The sequence below is a fragment of the Phasianus colchicus genome, chromosome 5, assembly GCF_987193195.1.
Source record: "Phasianus colchicus chromosome 5, bPhaCol1.hap1.1, whole genome shotgun sequence".
Classification (NCBI taxonomy): domain Eukaryota; kingdom Metazoa; phylum Chordata; class Aves; order Galliformes; family Phasianidae; genus Phasianus; species Phasianus colchicus.
The window spans coordinates 19,948,637-19,964,618 of NC_143440.1; the positions used below are offsets into that span (position 1 = coordinate 19,948,637).

The 15,982-nt window shown below is 36.5% G+C and overlaps 1 protein-coding gene across 10 annotated transcripts in view; it reads left to right on the top strand.

The window, feature by feature from the left end:
* CD44 (CD44 molecule (IN blood group)) overlaps positions 1–15,982 on the top strand; it is a 60,218-nt gene that overhangs the window by 13,345 nt on the left and 30,891 nt on the right. For all 10 annotated transcript variants that reach the window (XM_090140785.1, XM_090140777.1, XM_090140778.1 and 7 more), the window contains exons 2-6: positions 8,534–8,699; positions 10,965–11,101; positions 11,538–11,609; positions 12,279–12,518; positions 14,099–14,188. In XM_090140785.1, the coding sequence (XP_089996911.1) occupies positions 8,534–8,699; positions 10,965–11,101; positions 11,538–11,609; positions 12,279–12,518; positions 14,099–14,188 (705 nt within the window). The remainder of the gene's footprint in view (positions 1–8,533; positions 8,700–10,964; positions 11,102–11,537; positions 11,610–12,278; positions 12,519–14,098; positions 14,189–15,982) is intronic.

The window sequence follows — 15,982 nt, forward strand, 5'->3', positions numbered from 1 at the left end:
CTTACAGTGTTCTTTATCAGTCAATCTCAGATTGCTTTGTTAGGGAGGTTAGTTGCAAACTGAGGCAAAGAGAGATGAATTGGTATATCTGCATTATACCAGCAGGTAAATGACAGAGCAGGGAATAGACGTAAGGCACTTTGAGCTCCAGGCTTGGGATCTGTCTGCTGAGCAACAGAGCTTTTCCCCTGCTTTTATCCCAAATGACATAACAATTTACTTTCAGTCAAAAAAATGAAGATCAGACTCCAACTATTAATCACCAGCTTTCATTTCCTGCACATTTCTTCACCTGGGTTGCGTGGAACCAGTCCCAACTGATTCACTTTGCAGTCCTTGTTATTCAGCCTTTGGGATTAGACTGCTTATTGTACAGCCTGAAGCACTGCTGGTATGCCAACGATGATCATGTTTTCATCATATGCAGGGGGGCATATCTGATAACTGTCTAATTCCAAGACTATGATTTCACTGCCTGCAATTTTTCCGAAGAGGTGCTGCACAGCTGTACCGTGTTCTAGTGGAGTCTGAAGACTTTCAACCCACTGCTGGGTAAAGCTATTGCAAAAAAAGTAATATTAATGTCAGCAACAAGGAAGTTTATTGTAACTGGTGACACTGTATAGGCTCACTGAGGATGTTTATCAGAGCAACTGTTGCCAAGGAGATGAAGCAAGTTTGGAAGATGCATTAGCAAACTTTCTTTCTGCAGCAAATGCTGAGGAACTGAACATATTTCTTGTACTTACTTGTATTCTGAATGCTTTATTTAATAATAGTGCCACTCCTCCTCCCACCATCCCCCTGTTTTTGTGAAGGTAAATTGGTAGTCAGGGAAACTATCATACTGAGATACTGATGATCTCTAAGTACCAGCAATCAAATAGACAATTGATTTTGGTGGCATGTAGGTATATATAGGGAGAACAACTTAGAAGGAAGCCAAGTACTTGAGCTCTGTTCTACATGCTTTTTTGAGTGGGTGCTGGCTGAAGTAGCACAGAGACATTAGGGATACTTATTAATATTTGGTAGGGAAAGGAGATTATCTTACTGCAGGTCACCCTTTTCATACTGTTGTCTGTATCCCTGCCACATCTCTCCTTAGTACTTTCTTTTCATTTCAAAGGGTAACCTCAGTCCACTTGGCTCATAGGGTAAGCATAGTTAAGTCATGGCTTTTTACATAGTTAACAATTAACAGAGATGTAAGGAAGCTACAATCTTATTTGCCTTTTCAGCCAAAATTACTACGTTCCCAAATATAACTGCATAGTAGGAACAGCTTTGGCATAACTTCAAAGAAAGGTCTGATTTTATAGCTCTGAATCTATGGAGACATCTTCACTTTCTTGTCACCACACCCAGCTATTAAGAAAATGCTGTTTCTATTTACAGCAGACAGCCCTCACTGAATGCAGGTAATTCCTTTTCAAGTGTGTTCCTGGACTTTGCTGCCTTTAAAAAGCCAGCTGTGCAGAGATTTTCTTTCTGAATATTAGCAATCTGTTAGAGATGCAGCTGTGATTTTTTTCTCTCACAAAAATTTTCAAGATTCAGAAATGTCTGTTAGATTGCACTGATTGAAGTCTGAATAAGTTATGGCATGCAAAAGAGGGCTATGAAGATGAGGAATGGTCTGGAGTGCAAGGTGTATAAGCCGCAGCTGAGCTAGGAGTTGGACTTGATGATCCTTATGGGTCCCTTCCAACTGGGGATATTCTGTGAATTTCCTATGCCAAACTGAAATAAAAATAAGAAATTAAAATTAATTCTACAAGGAAATGTTGGACTGGGTTCCTTAAACTGTCAGCTTATATTGAAACCCAGTAAGCAATTAAATTAATTATTTTTTGAAATTGTTTTGCTTTCCTCTTAGTTTATGCAAACTCATTGTTTCAAAACATGAGAGTTTTAAACTGAAGAACAAAACTTTTCACACATTCACAGAATATCTCGAGTTGGAAGGGACCCACAAGGATCACTGAGCTTTAAGTATCCACAAGGAATACTTAGAAAACAGAAGATATGGTTTATAATCACTGTATCTGGAAATATATTTCTTATAAATTACTTTAAGTTTCGCAACTTGGCAGGATACCAAGGAAAGTGTTTCATCTGCCAACTCCCAGGAATCTGTAAATTACCTTCACCTTGTGCCAGCCATTATTTGGAGAGACCTTGCATATGATGTAGGTGGCTTATTTCCAGTTTTTTTTTCTCTACTTTCTATAGAGAAGGGGGACTAGAGGAACAAGAATCACAGCTGGGAGAAAATAAAAACATCACCCATCCACACTGGAAGACAAACAAGTTGCTTGATCCTTGGCACTTTTTTGTTGTGATGGTAAAGCTCTACAACCTCACACAAACATGCTTGCTTAACTCACGTGGATTCTGCAGAATTTGACTTCTAAATTTTCATCAGTGTGTAGTCATGCCAGTTTAGAGTCAGATTTTCCCGGTACAACTTTCCTTTCCCCATCATGCCCTGAGGGATTCAGGTGTAGGTGTGTTTTAACGATGTCGACACGTGTCTATTAGTGAATGGGGCTGGGACTAATGAATCATTTTACGTAATCAAATGAACAGCTATCCAGTGGTTTCCAGCAGTACTGACCTGGGCTTTAGTCCAACTTCTGACATCAAGGTGAAAGCTTCTGCATGCCCTTACAGTTGCCTGGACTGTGAATTGGTGTAGGGAATGGATTTACTAATAGACTCTAAAGAAATGGTGGAATAATCAGCAAATAATCAAGTCATTCAGGCCAGCATGTATGTATTAGGTGATCACTGAACAATATTTTTGTTTATTCAAGTTGTCACAGATATCAAAATTACAGTAGTGGTGCTTTCTTAGTATTTCTACAGACAGAATGTCTTGGCTTCTGAAATTTTTCATGAACTCATCCCACATGAGTTTTGTATTCAGCATTATGATTCAGCCATAAAGTGGTTTTCCCAATAAACATTTAAAAAGCAAACACTAACTGTAGCAGATAGATCTGAACCGAAAACTGAGATCTGACTCATGTACAGGTCTTAGGACTCCTATCATCCATTTTCTAGATTTGCTTTGAGAGGAAAATTAATTACCAGGAGCTCTTTTTAAAAGGATTTTGATGTTTATAAAATGCCACTTTTCTCTTATTCATTATGAGCACTAAAACAGGCACTAATATTAACAGTGTTGATAACAGTAGTAAGCAAGTTGATCCTTTTCGTTGGTGTCGGTACAAGATTAAATAATCTATACAATTAAATAACCCATGATTCTAAGGAAACATTTACCCATTTATATCTGCCTAAAGCCTGAAATCTGCGTAAAAAACTTAGAGCAAATCTCTTATAAGCTAAGAGTAGAAGCCACATAAGCAAACAGAGAATGAAACTGCCTGCAACTTTAAGACTCTAGTTCTGTCCCTGTTTTCAGACCCAGTTTATCACATCGTGGTTACCAGTCAATCATCCTGAACCACAAACCAAAGAGAAAAATCCCCCTGAGAACAACATACTAATGTTTCCTTTTTGTTGCCATGCAGTGATACACACAGTGGTTTTACCAAGAAATCTATTAACAAGCTGATGTTCTTCTACAGATTTTCTGTAAAGTGGAACAAGGTTTTCACATGTCTTCCACTTCATTTACTTTGATGAATCTATGCAGTGATTAAAAAACTCTTATATATATATATATATATCTTTATATACCTTTATATACCTTTAAGTATATATATATGAGAGACATCATCCACCTTGAGAATGAAACCACTAGGTTTTCTCCTGAAAGCAATGAAGAGTAGAAAGCAGTACATGAACCATCCACACAGTACATAAAACGTCTTTCTGGAGAAGTTACTATAGTGGGAAAAATTTTTGTGTGTCAACACTACTCACTGTGAGTAAGGGTTGCAGAACCAGGATGGAAATGGAATTGCACCTGGCTTCTTATGGTGACAGCTTCTAACAAGTCTCTGGTATTAACAAATGGGGTGTAACTCACAATTTCATGAAGGGACAAGAAGGCTCTTTAGTCTATCTCATCTAGTTATATCACAACAGTGGGGTCTAGCTGGCAAATTCTCAGGAGAACAAGGATAGTAGTCTGGGCTGAAAATCAGTAATTAAGTTTGGTTTAGATACAGAATTGGTGATAGCTTTAAAAGGTTTACTGAAGAACTTGCAGCTGTTTTCTGAGTGTCTGCTCATGACCAAAAAAAAAAAAAAAAAAAAAAGAAAAAAAGGAAGAGCTAGAGAGAGAGGCAGAGCACCAGAAGTCGTAGGAAAGGAAGGGAGAAATGACTTGTGTTAATGTTTTCCATGCTTATAAAATTCAGTGCAAGCTTAAGGGCATTCCATGGCTTTGAGTTGAGTCAGCCAAGTCTCATGGTCTGTATGAGATTAATGATCATGACAATTCAGGCATGTTTAGTCCTTTTTCCTCTTTTAAGAGCTGTTATTAAACAATGTTGTCTTTCAGCAGCAGCAAATCATGTGGGTGTCATGGACAAATCATGGCCTGTCAGCCCTCAAAGACTGCCAAGCTATAGGAGGGGGCAGCAGGGAAGGTTTGGATGCCTGTTGTGATTCTGCTCTGAGTCCACTCTGAATCAGCTCCTTTGAAACTTCATATGCGGTGAGGGGATCAGTAACAGTCTGGCACACAATGTGGAGCCATAATGTAAGAACTCTGGAGTTTGATTTCCAGGTTCCCTGGCTGACTGCATAGTTCTGATCAGTGTCCTCTGCATCCGTAGTTTGCCATATTTAAAATGTGGAAATTACTGCCTTCACAGAGGAGATGCTGGGTTTATACAATGTGTTGAGACTATGAAACATTATGTGAGTTTTAGGCATCACTGTTATCCTTTTTTCACACTCGCCACTTCAAAAACAGAAGTGCCTGTGCTGCAATAGTGTTGCAGACACTCTTAATAGCAGGTTTAGAAGATATAGTCAAAATAAGAACAAAGCTCTCCGTCTCAACATTATTTTAGGGCAAAGTGCCAGCTAAGAGAATGGCCTCAAAACCAGTTTTGCAAATGAGATTGCCACATGTGTCCCTGGCGCTTCCTGGCCAGCCACGTGTTCTCACACATTGCATGGATACGGCTTCCTGGGAGCCTCAGTTCTTCTGCAGTGCAGATGTTCAGCACACGTGCAATGTGCCTGGTGCTTTTCAGAAGCATCCTGGTGTGCAGGATGTACACTGTTGGACCAAGCTCAGCATTTCCATGGAAAACATGCATGTGCAGAGCTGTACCCTACAAGTAGTTCTATTAAGCTTATTTGTGTAAGTAGGTCTATTTGTCCTCTGCAGTTGGAGGTTAGGGAACTGACTGCCTTAAAATGCGATTCCAATCGTTACTGGATCTCTGGTTGGTAACAGCACCTATATTATAACGTTTAAAAGCCATGAATAGACTGAAATTTGGTGAGAACTGAATCAAATTCCCTTTAAACAAAAGTGAACTTCACTTAATGTTTCAGCAAATCTATTATAAGCTGCAGGATTCAAATGCAATCCAAAACAAGGGGATGTGGAAATCTGCCTTCATAGCAGAAGTTCTTCAGATATGAAACTGAAGTTGTTGGAAGAAATGTTGATGTTCCAAAAAAACCTAGTTCCAAAATCACTAAATTTGTTACTTCTAATTAACTAATACATCTTTGTGATATGACCTTCAAATATAATATAATCTAGGGCTTCACAGAGTATGCTTATTTATTAAGAAACATCTACCTGTCTTGTTCTACAGGGGAGAGAGAAGCAAAAAGGGAAAAGTGAAGAGAAGACCCATCTGAGTCATTTATGCTTAATATAGCTGCTCATTAGAAAACTTCCCATATAGTGTCAGGTTTCAAATCAGGAATATTTGGAGTAAGAGACACTCAGGAGGCAGCAGTGAGAGCAGCTCCATCACATAGTTGAAGCCATGGGCCACAACCTTCTGCACAGAGTAGCTCTTAGTTGTGCTGTCATGAGAAAACATCTGTTGGGATCTACAACACAAATGCCTGTTGAGTACATTTGTTGTGACTTATAGGCACGTTGTGTTGATGGCTTTCGAGCATGTTGTGCTGAGGCTTCTGTTGCTGAGGCTATCATTTTATGTTAATCTACTTGCTTCTCCTTAGACTGGGAAACTCAGACTTGTTGCGAAATATTAAGTCTTCCAGAGAAAAAAAGTACATTTGTTAGTGTTCTCTTCCTTCTGACCAGCTCTTCATTCTTGCCTTAAAAGCCTCTCATGACATGGCTGTCATCAGAAAAAGTTTAATAAAACTATTTTTCTCTGGAAGAAAACATGTGCCAAAAAGGACGTTTTGAGAAAACATGTTAGACTTGCAGAAATTTTGTAAAACTAAAATTTGTGCTGCCTTGGTATATTTTTGGATTACAAGTTATTCAAACTATCAATAAATGTTATCAATAAGTTGTTATGTAATCTGTATCAATTTTATACACATGAAGCGCTTTTCTCGATCTGTATAATTGTGTGGTAATGGAGTGGGAGAGATATTTTTGACATCCTTTTTGTGTAAATGCAATCCAAGTAATGATAAGGATTAATTCTATTACCTATAGTAAAAACATTTAAGATTGGATGCACAGCTATTGTGCTCTTTTGGATGAGTTGCCACAATAGTACTGGATGCTACTTATCTTGTGAATGGTCGTTGTCTTCTGATATGCTGTACAGTCTGGATTTAATCTGCTGTTTTGATCTCCTTGATTGTTTCCTGTGATTGTTTCCTGTTACCTGTGGACAGGAGCATTCCTTGCAGTGAATATGCAGGAGCAGTGAGTAGATACACTGTAGATACAATAACCTCAGTTTGCTAGTGAACAAAAGTGAGGGGAGAATGTGTACATCTTGATTACTATCATTAGCTTTCACATCTTAGCTTTAGACAAAGGTAGGCTGTCTAGCAAAAATGGTGTTAGGAAAGTTGCTAGTTATTCACATAGAATGTGTCAATGAAATGCATGAAGTGCATTTGAGATATTTTGGGAAAGCAGCTGTTGTATGGCAACTTCTATTTCAAATAGATGGGGCAGACACCCCCCTTTTTTCCTTTTCTTGCACGTGGAATTCCCATTGAGATTATAAGATAAAAGTGATACATGCTCCTCTCTTTGCTAGGAATATCAGGCTACTCCTATTAAGCGTGCTCTGCAGTTGCCATTCTGGTCTGGAGTTGCTACCACACTTTTCTCTTGAGGGAAAGGTGGGGCAGGAACAAAGTTATTTCAAGTTGCTTTGAAGGATCCTGATCTTTCCATATTTTCTGTATTGAAGTTATTATTATTTTTAACTCTTTCTTCACAGTTTTTGCTAAGATAAAAAAAAAGACAACAAGCAGATGTTCATATTTCCTCTCATTTTACTCAGACACAGACTTTGCTTTGATTATACAGTCTTTTCACTCTTCAGCTGTTGCACTGTGTAGGCAGCATCTTTCCAACAGGGAGGAGCGGACGGTGATCTCCTCAGAGCCTCCAACCCTTTTGCCTTTCATTCAGTGTCTGTAGTGGCTTGAACGAGGCACTCCCATCCCGTAGGCTTTGTACTGCTAATTCAGAGTGAAGGCCAGGAAATGAATTGTACAATAGAGCTATGGCACCCATGATACTATTTTAAACTTATTCATTACTTTTATTCTCATACTTGTTTTCTAAAGATAATTCCATGTGCAAACTTGCACAGTATTATTTGAAATCCACCTAATACACTTTTTCCTACTAAAAAAACTTACTGCAATATATATTGAAATTCTAATGTGGGTTGACAATAACATGTTTGTATTCAAGAGTGAGTTCAGAGCGCAGCAAGCAGAAGTCTTTCAAAATGAAGGGAAATGCTGTCAAAACTGAGGTACAAGGAGCAAGAAGGTGGTTCATGTGTCCTCATACATTATGTATGGCCAAGGCTTCTCTTATCTGCTGGTAGAATAAGAAGAGCTTCAAGCTTGCCTTTCAGAGTATTTAACAGTATTATGTTGTTCTTGTTCAGAATGTCTGTGCAGTTCTCTTTGGTTTCATAACAGGTAGATTCCAGTGCAAGTCTCTTGGCTTTAATAGGGTCACAATAAGATAAATAAGAAATCTCATGATCATAAAGTTTTTGATTATACCATAATTTCATCTTTAAATGATTCTGCTTTGAATAAATATTTTCAAATATATTAGAATATTAGTTGTTTTTTTGCAGTAATGTGGTCTCAAAGATTTTCGCAAAGTATTTGTATCTTCTGCATTGTTATTGTTGATGATAAAACATGCTGTATTGGTGGACTTGCATTTTTGCATTTTTTGAAAAGTTGCCATGTGTCTGAGCCCAAAGAAGAAAAATATGGAGAAAGCGATCTAATTTAAAGTGCCAAATCTCTTTCTAAATGAATTAATATCTGCTGTTTGCTGCTGGCTTGCGTTGGAAGAGATATACTTGAAAATAAATCAATTTCCGGTCCTCAGTGAAGCATCAAGTCCAATAATTCGTAATTTTCTTTTCTTTTCTTTCAATCACAGAATTCAATGTAAGTTGCAGATATGGAGGAGTGTTTCATGTGGAGAAAAATGGTCGCTACAGTCTCACAAGAACTGAAGCAATTGAGCTCTGTAGAGCTCTCAATAGTACCTTGGCAACACTGGAACAATTTGAAAGAGCTCATGAACTTGGATTTGAAACATGCAGGTAAAGAATTTGGGGGAAAAAATTATATGTTGTGACAAGGCCATCCATAGTGTAATAATTACTGTTGTTGCTAATTAGATGGCCATGTCATCCTGAAGTAAGTTATATTATGTGATGAGCAAACCATCTTTTGGCACATGGACATTTGCACTGGGTTTTATAATAACTCTTTGCATATTCTTTTTACCAACTGTTTTGAAGAAATCATGAACTCCTCCAGATAAAATGTAAAGATAGTAGAAGATTGAGAGCACAACAAACCATTAAGGGTGATGTTCAGATCATACTCTGTCACTGGCTAATTGGTAAAGCAATTACATACAAAATATTTGTGATATTTAATGACCTGACGAATAATATAAGGAACTCTTTCCTGTCAGTCAACACAAAGAGCATCAGATAGCATTGTTGGGGATAAATTACTGACTTCCAGTGAAGAACTGGTGACAGTGTTTGTACATTCTTAAATTATGTGGATACAGAAGTTTCAGAAAAAAGAAAAAAAAGAAAGATAGAAATACATTAAGTAACTCAATCACCCTTTATAATTAATGTTTTAAGGGGAAACAAATGTGAATAATAGGAATTCCTCAGTTTGGCAAAATATATACAAAGACATTGAAAGTTGATGATAATTTTGGCTTAAAAGACAAGTGTTGGAACAGATTCTTTGTCTCACCTAAGCTTCATCAGGATTGAATATTTGCCCCAAAGATGACATCTAGCTCAGGGTAGTCCAATGGTCTGTAAATTGGTCTGTTGCCTAATACAACATAGGTCAGACTAGATAATCACGTGACATTGTTTTACAAAACACTGAATACATTATTGCACAAGTCAACCTAAACATTCAAGTTCAAAAGAGACTGATATGGGGAGTTGTAAATTTGAAGGGTTTTTTTTTTTTTCTTTTTTTCCCTGATCACATAACAGATTCATGTTGAGTAGCTTTCAACTGTATAAAAATTTAAAATAAAGAGCAAATATAGAAGAATTGAATTCATTACTCACTGGCATAGAAAAGTTCAGTATATGTTTCCCCACAATTTTAACTTTGCATTCTTGAATTTATCATTGAACTTGTTCATATCTTAGCAGAGGACAAATTTGGATATGTGAGGCATGTAGATAGGGTTCTTCCCTCCCTCCCTGCCTGCCAGCCCTCCCACCCTCTTATTTGCTGATGCTATGTCAGAAGTCCTTGTCAGTAGAGTTAGGCTCTTATCGAGCTTGAGTAGGAGAGAAAAAATAATAGTATGAAATAGCTAAAATATGTGTGGAATGGTGAGTAAGCTGAATCAACAGATCATAAGAAAAGAAGGTGATTAACAGATTAAACATTGTCAACATCATAGGATCAGTTGGAAGTGGAGGTGAAGTAGTTTATAATTCTACCTACAACAGAATTTTAGAATTGCAATGAACTCTGTACATTATACATGCAACTGGAATAGGGCTCCCAGATTAAAAAACTGCTAAGCTATGAAATTTATTCCTCCTGATGACTGTACATATTAAGAAGTAAAGCAAAAACCAGAACAAAGCCACAGTTTCATTACCATTCTTTCATCCCTTCAAGCTGAATACATTGGAATTCACCAGGTGTTACAGCATTGCAAAATAGTACCAATGCATTGTGCATTATGGAACTCTGTTAACCACAGTCTTCACTGAAATGGGCAAGCTCTTTACACAGTTGCCACATTTTTCCACTGTAAGGAACAGCAGGAACGTGTGGATGAATGACTGGTGTATCTGAATATTTTACTAAGGTATCTGCATAGTAGAAACTTGTGTGTGTCTTGCAGTCACTCTCTAAATTTGATAGAGTACTGTAACATTGAGACCCAAACATCTTTGTATGAAATGGCACTGGGTAGAATGTTATGCTTAATGTAAAAAGTAGGGAAAAAGAAGCCAAACTATGGTGTCAGGTGATACATCCTCTCACTGAATAAAAAGCACACATAGCTTTCTAGCCCCTCATTTTCACCGCCTTGCTGTGAATCCAAGCATCTTAACTAATGAAATCCTCACTTAAATTAGATTTAGCTGTAGGCATTACATTACATGGGCTGGAGACTTATATAGCTACATGTAAGAGAAACATTCCGTGTATACAAAAATTATACATAAATGCATGCACTGATTTTTTTTTAAGATGAAAATAATGGCGCATTTTTATCTTCTTCACATTTGAGACATCTTGAGTGTTTGTTATCTGCTGTTGCACATATATGATGTGCTTTCCTCTGTACTTCACAGGTATGGTTTTATAGTGGGGCATATTGTTATCCCACGAATCAATCCATATCATCTTTGTGCAGCGAATCATACAGGCATTTACAAACTTTCAGCAAACACAACTGGTCGGTATGATGCATACTGTTACAATGCAACAGGTATGTAAGTGTATTTATGATGTTTTATATACAAATTAAATAACCATGACGTGTAATTCTTGTTTAAGGTGATAATGAGGTCTTCTACATTAAACAGAACCTATTTCTCAACTGAGAAATACATTTTGTCAGCCTCCAGAAGCACATCTATAGTATCAGTACACTTTATTATCAATATCTGTGATTATGTACAGTTTTAGAAATTTTCTTGGAAGTTTTCTGGATTGTCAGATAAGGGATGAAATCAAATATCACCGTCTTCAACTCTATCTAAAAGCACAATGATTAGAAGAGGATCAAGTGATTTTTAGGAATAGAAGAGAAGCTTTCCCATAGGTTATTTTTTATAAGTCTTTCAATCTAACTAATAGTGGTATATACAAGACTTTTTCACATTTTCCTTAAATTAATATTTTTTATTTTCCTTCTTTTTCAGAATCAAGGAGCAAAGCATGTGAGCCAGTTGAAAGAATAGATACTTCTTTCCTCAGCAATCAGAGTGAAATAGGTATTGTACTTATCAGAAAGCCTTGCCTTTTTTTTTTTTTTTTTTCATTTTTTAGGATCTTTTATCTTTTTTCCACATAAGCAATCGTTGTTTTTAAAGATCAAACCAACGAAGAAAAAGATGTATAGATAAACTGTGGGTAGTTAAAACGATTAATCACTCGTCTTCCTATAAATCATATGGGGCTTAGTTTGTCTCAAGGTGTTAGGAGGCATGTTTTATTTGACATCTTTGAACAACAGAGCTGCTAACGTTTATTTAATCTACAGGTCTTCGTTTAAGATAGCAACCCTTCAACATCTCATTTAAACTTCTGGTTAGAAGAGCAGCCAGAAGTGGAGGAAAATGTTCATAATAGATTACATTCTAAAATTCTTATTACTTCACAGAAGCCAAGATCTTATGTTCAAACACAAACTGATCTGATCAAAATTTCAAAATGTTTGAATCAGAGTAGCCGCTATGTTTGACAATTATGTATGTTAAAACAGTAAGACATTGCACATCATTAAGCGATGATCTAGATAGATTGGATGAGATGAAAAAAAAACAGATGAACTGTTTATTTTTACATCTTTGTTGTTCTAAGACATAGCTGTCTATCATAATTGTAATGCAGCTATGTACCTCCTGGTTATCAACAGCTGCCCTATTTATTCTTTCCAACAGTTATTGACAATGAGGATGGCTCACGTTATAATGCAGATGGCACACGTCATAGTGGAGACTCCTCAACCTCAGGTGTGGATGATGAAAATTTAGGTAGTGGATCAATACATGACACAACTCCAGGGGATACCTCTATCAGGAGATCAAGTCCTTCATATTATGGAAGTGTTACTCCTATCTCACATATGCCAGACCATTCTTCTGGAGGAGGTGAAAAAGACCTTCATGTGAAAGAATATGGTAAGGATAGTAGGATGCAATTATATCCCTTTTATAAAAACTGTGTGAAGAATTGCATTGCAAGATAAATGATATCATGAGTGAAAGGGAAGCACTGTCTCTAATTTATATCACTGGCAAGTAAAAAGAAAAAGTGTGTTTCTGGCTAGAAAAAAGCAAACAAACAATCAAAAGAAAAAAAACCCACCCAGAAACTTACTGAATTTCTAAAGATTTTTTTCTTCTCTTTGCATGGGTGTACAAAGCAGCTGTACATATGCATACTTTCCCACATGGAAACATCAACGTCTTCCCAGGATGTTGAGAATAGATGGTCCTAGGAATTTGCTAATGTCTCTGATAAAATATTGATTTCAGTTGAAGAATCAAAAACTTGTCTAGCAGTGAAAACAGATAGGTTAGTGAGCCAATGCTTATGAATATCTAGAGATAGGATGACATATATTTATCTGTTCTCTAATAGAATGGATTGATAATAAGTAATAAAAGGAGCGGTATACATTTCAAGTGATTTCCTTTTGCACAAATACAGGGATTTTTTGGAACATCTTCTTTCTACAGCATATTCACAACACATAGAGTGATAAAAGCGTCAAATTAAAATGTAATACCTTCTTCCTTTAGGTAGTAGAACCAAATTCTAATTTCCTGAAGTGTTACCAAATACAAATACTATACTTGTTTTTAGGGCATTCAGCAGGGTGGAAAATCAGTGAATTAAGGCAGCTTGCCTGCATTTTGCTTTCTTGTGAAGGCGCTGTGTACTTGGTTTTGTTTTTTATGTTGCTTGTGTACTGGAAATGATCAGAGGTCTAAAATACCAGCTCCCATTGAGCCTATGGGAAACAAATATACCTTAAGTACAGTGATGTTTACTGTGTGACCGCTGGCCACAGGCTTTCTATCAACTCGCCAACAACTTACCAGTGAAGAATGCCAGTAGTCTGCATAATTATCCTCCATTAATCCTGATGTTTTTAAAAAATATAAACTAAAAATTGGGCGGAAGAGTTATAAAATAGCTTTTCATTGGTAGTATATTAATGGAATCTTCTACTTGTTTTTCCATGTGATTCACATCATAAATGGTAAATCCTAACGTTTTCTTCCTCAGGAATTAGGACCAGAGCCATTCTCCCAGGTGTATGCCATGTAGTTCAATTGCTAGCCATGACAATTCTTATCAGCTCTTACTTATAGTTCAGTTCTTTAGGCTAAAGCTCAGAATATTTCTCAGTAAGGAGGGGAGTACGAATAACATTTCTTGTTGCTCTGGATTTCCTGTGCAGATGCCACACATGTACAGTCAGGGCTTGAATCACACAAGGAAGTCACTGATAGATTGTTCATCATCACTGTAATATATATACCTTTTGGAATTATTTATTTTGGTATTATCTTTGCTATGTTACTAAAATAAGAATATTTAAGTTTGAATCATGTGAAAAACCTATTCTGTATCTTTCTTCTCTTCTGTAAATGAAAGAACAAAGCTTTCAATATAGAATAGTTGAAGTAGTTGTGAGTAATAAGTTACACCTCAGCTAATGAAATAGTAATGATTCATCCATTTCATGCAGGTTATGAAAGTTCTCCTACATCAACTGTTATCTTGGCAACAGCTACTGATTTCCCCACAGAAGATGATGTACAGCATCCTGCAAGTACTAGTAAGATTTATGCATTATAATAACTATATCAATTAATTATTGCATTAAAACTACTTTCTTTTTTCCAGTAGTGCATTCTGGTAAGTGGTGTAATACGCATTCTGTCCAACTTCAGAAAGACCCCAAAAGACACTACTTTCTGGACTGATTACATCAGAAATAGACAGTGAAATTATTTTTTCACTTAGTTAAAGAGATAAGGAGAACCGAACACTTGCTTTTTCTTTCCTTCTGAGAGAGAGAAAAAGAAAAGGAAAAAAAAAAGGAAAAGAAAAAGAAAAAAAAGAAGAAAAAAAAAAGATCTACTTCCCTAACTTACCAGAACAATTTACTCAAACAATAACTGTGACTGATTTTTTTCATCCATTTATATTAGACACTCTTGTGCTCTGGTGAGTTTTTCCTTATGCTTCATATGGAGCATACTTTGAAAAATCTCATTACTTAAAAAAGGCTTTTGTCCATTCTTTGACTGATTAGATAGGAAAGCATCTACATCGATATTTTATATATGTGGAAGAAGCTGTAAATCCACATTCGTCACTCAAGTAAATATGTTCCTAACACTTGCTGTGGAGAGAAGGTAGGAGTGACTACGGCAAGTAAGATGACCATTCAAGGAAAAGTTGAATATGGACATGAATAGTAGTTATGCTTCTACTGAATGTTTGCTACAAAATGCACTGTACTTTAGTTCACCCATAGAAATTAGTGAAGTCAAGAACCAAAAATGATTCCATAATGCTGGAACAAGAGCAACAACCACAACAAAACAATTAGCCCCTCTAGTTCAAGAAAGTGAATTAAGATATTTCCAGAAATAATAACACTTAGGTAGGAAGCAGACGATGGCTAATCAATGTATTAGTCATTTGACATCTCGCATATTATCTCCCATGACACAAACTCTACTAGCAGATTTCCTTAAATAACATACAGGGGACTCATCTCTTGAGGGATGCTATAGACAGAAGCTTAATCTATCTTGTTCAAAAGTAAGCAATGTAGGTGATCTTAAAGGATGGTGTCAGAAAAATCTTTCCTCTATTAAATCGTGTTAATTCTTCAGTATAATTTGAAGCTTGATATGTAACAAAACTCTGCAGCTCTGTACTTCAGTTATTTTCTTGTTGATAATTTTGATCATTTTGATCTTAGTTCCATCCAAGCCCCAGATAACTAATTTGTTGTTACTCAATTGCTCAGAGCCCAGATTTTATAATGTTCAGATTTTCTGATCTTAAAAAAGGCAAGCCATCCTCTCCTCTTGCCCTGAAATGCCTGAAAATCAATTTGCACCTATTTTTAGTTTACTGAGTTTGAACTTTCTATCTAAAAAATTGCCTCTTACTTCTGTGGGAATCTTTCTTATTAAATGAGTTCTTATGGCTTGGAGTAGAAGACAAATCTTAAGTTTTGAAATGAACAAAATACAACCTGACCGTGCTGGTTAAGTATTTTCATTTCAGATTGATGTATCTTCAGACCTCTTGGTTTACATAAAAGTCATCTAGGCACTCTGCCTGCACAACTTCTTCCACTTTTTCATTCAAAGTTGTTTTCACAATAGTCTTTTTTCAATCTTTTTAAATAGAAAACCTCACTTATCTGTAGATGAGTTCATATTTCATTGTGTAATTTGTGTCCAGATGCAGCCCACAGGGTCAAATGAGAGTGACAGATTTCCACCGAACATGTCTGGTAGTACAGGAATTCCAAATCTTCTTGTAAATGCTCACTGAGCATTTTATGTGGGGAAACTAAAGTCATAATGACTGAATTTTAGCAGGACTG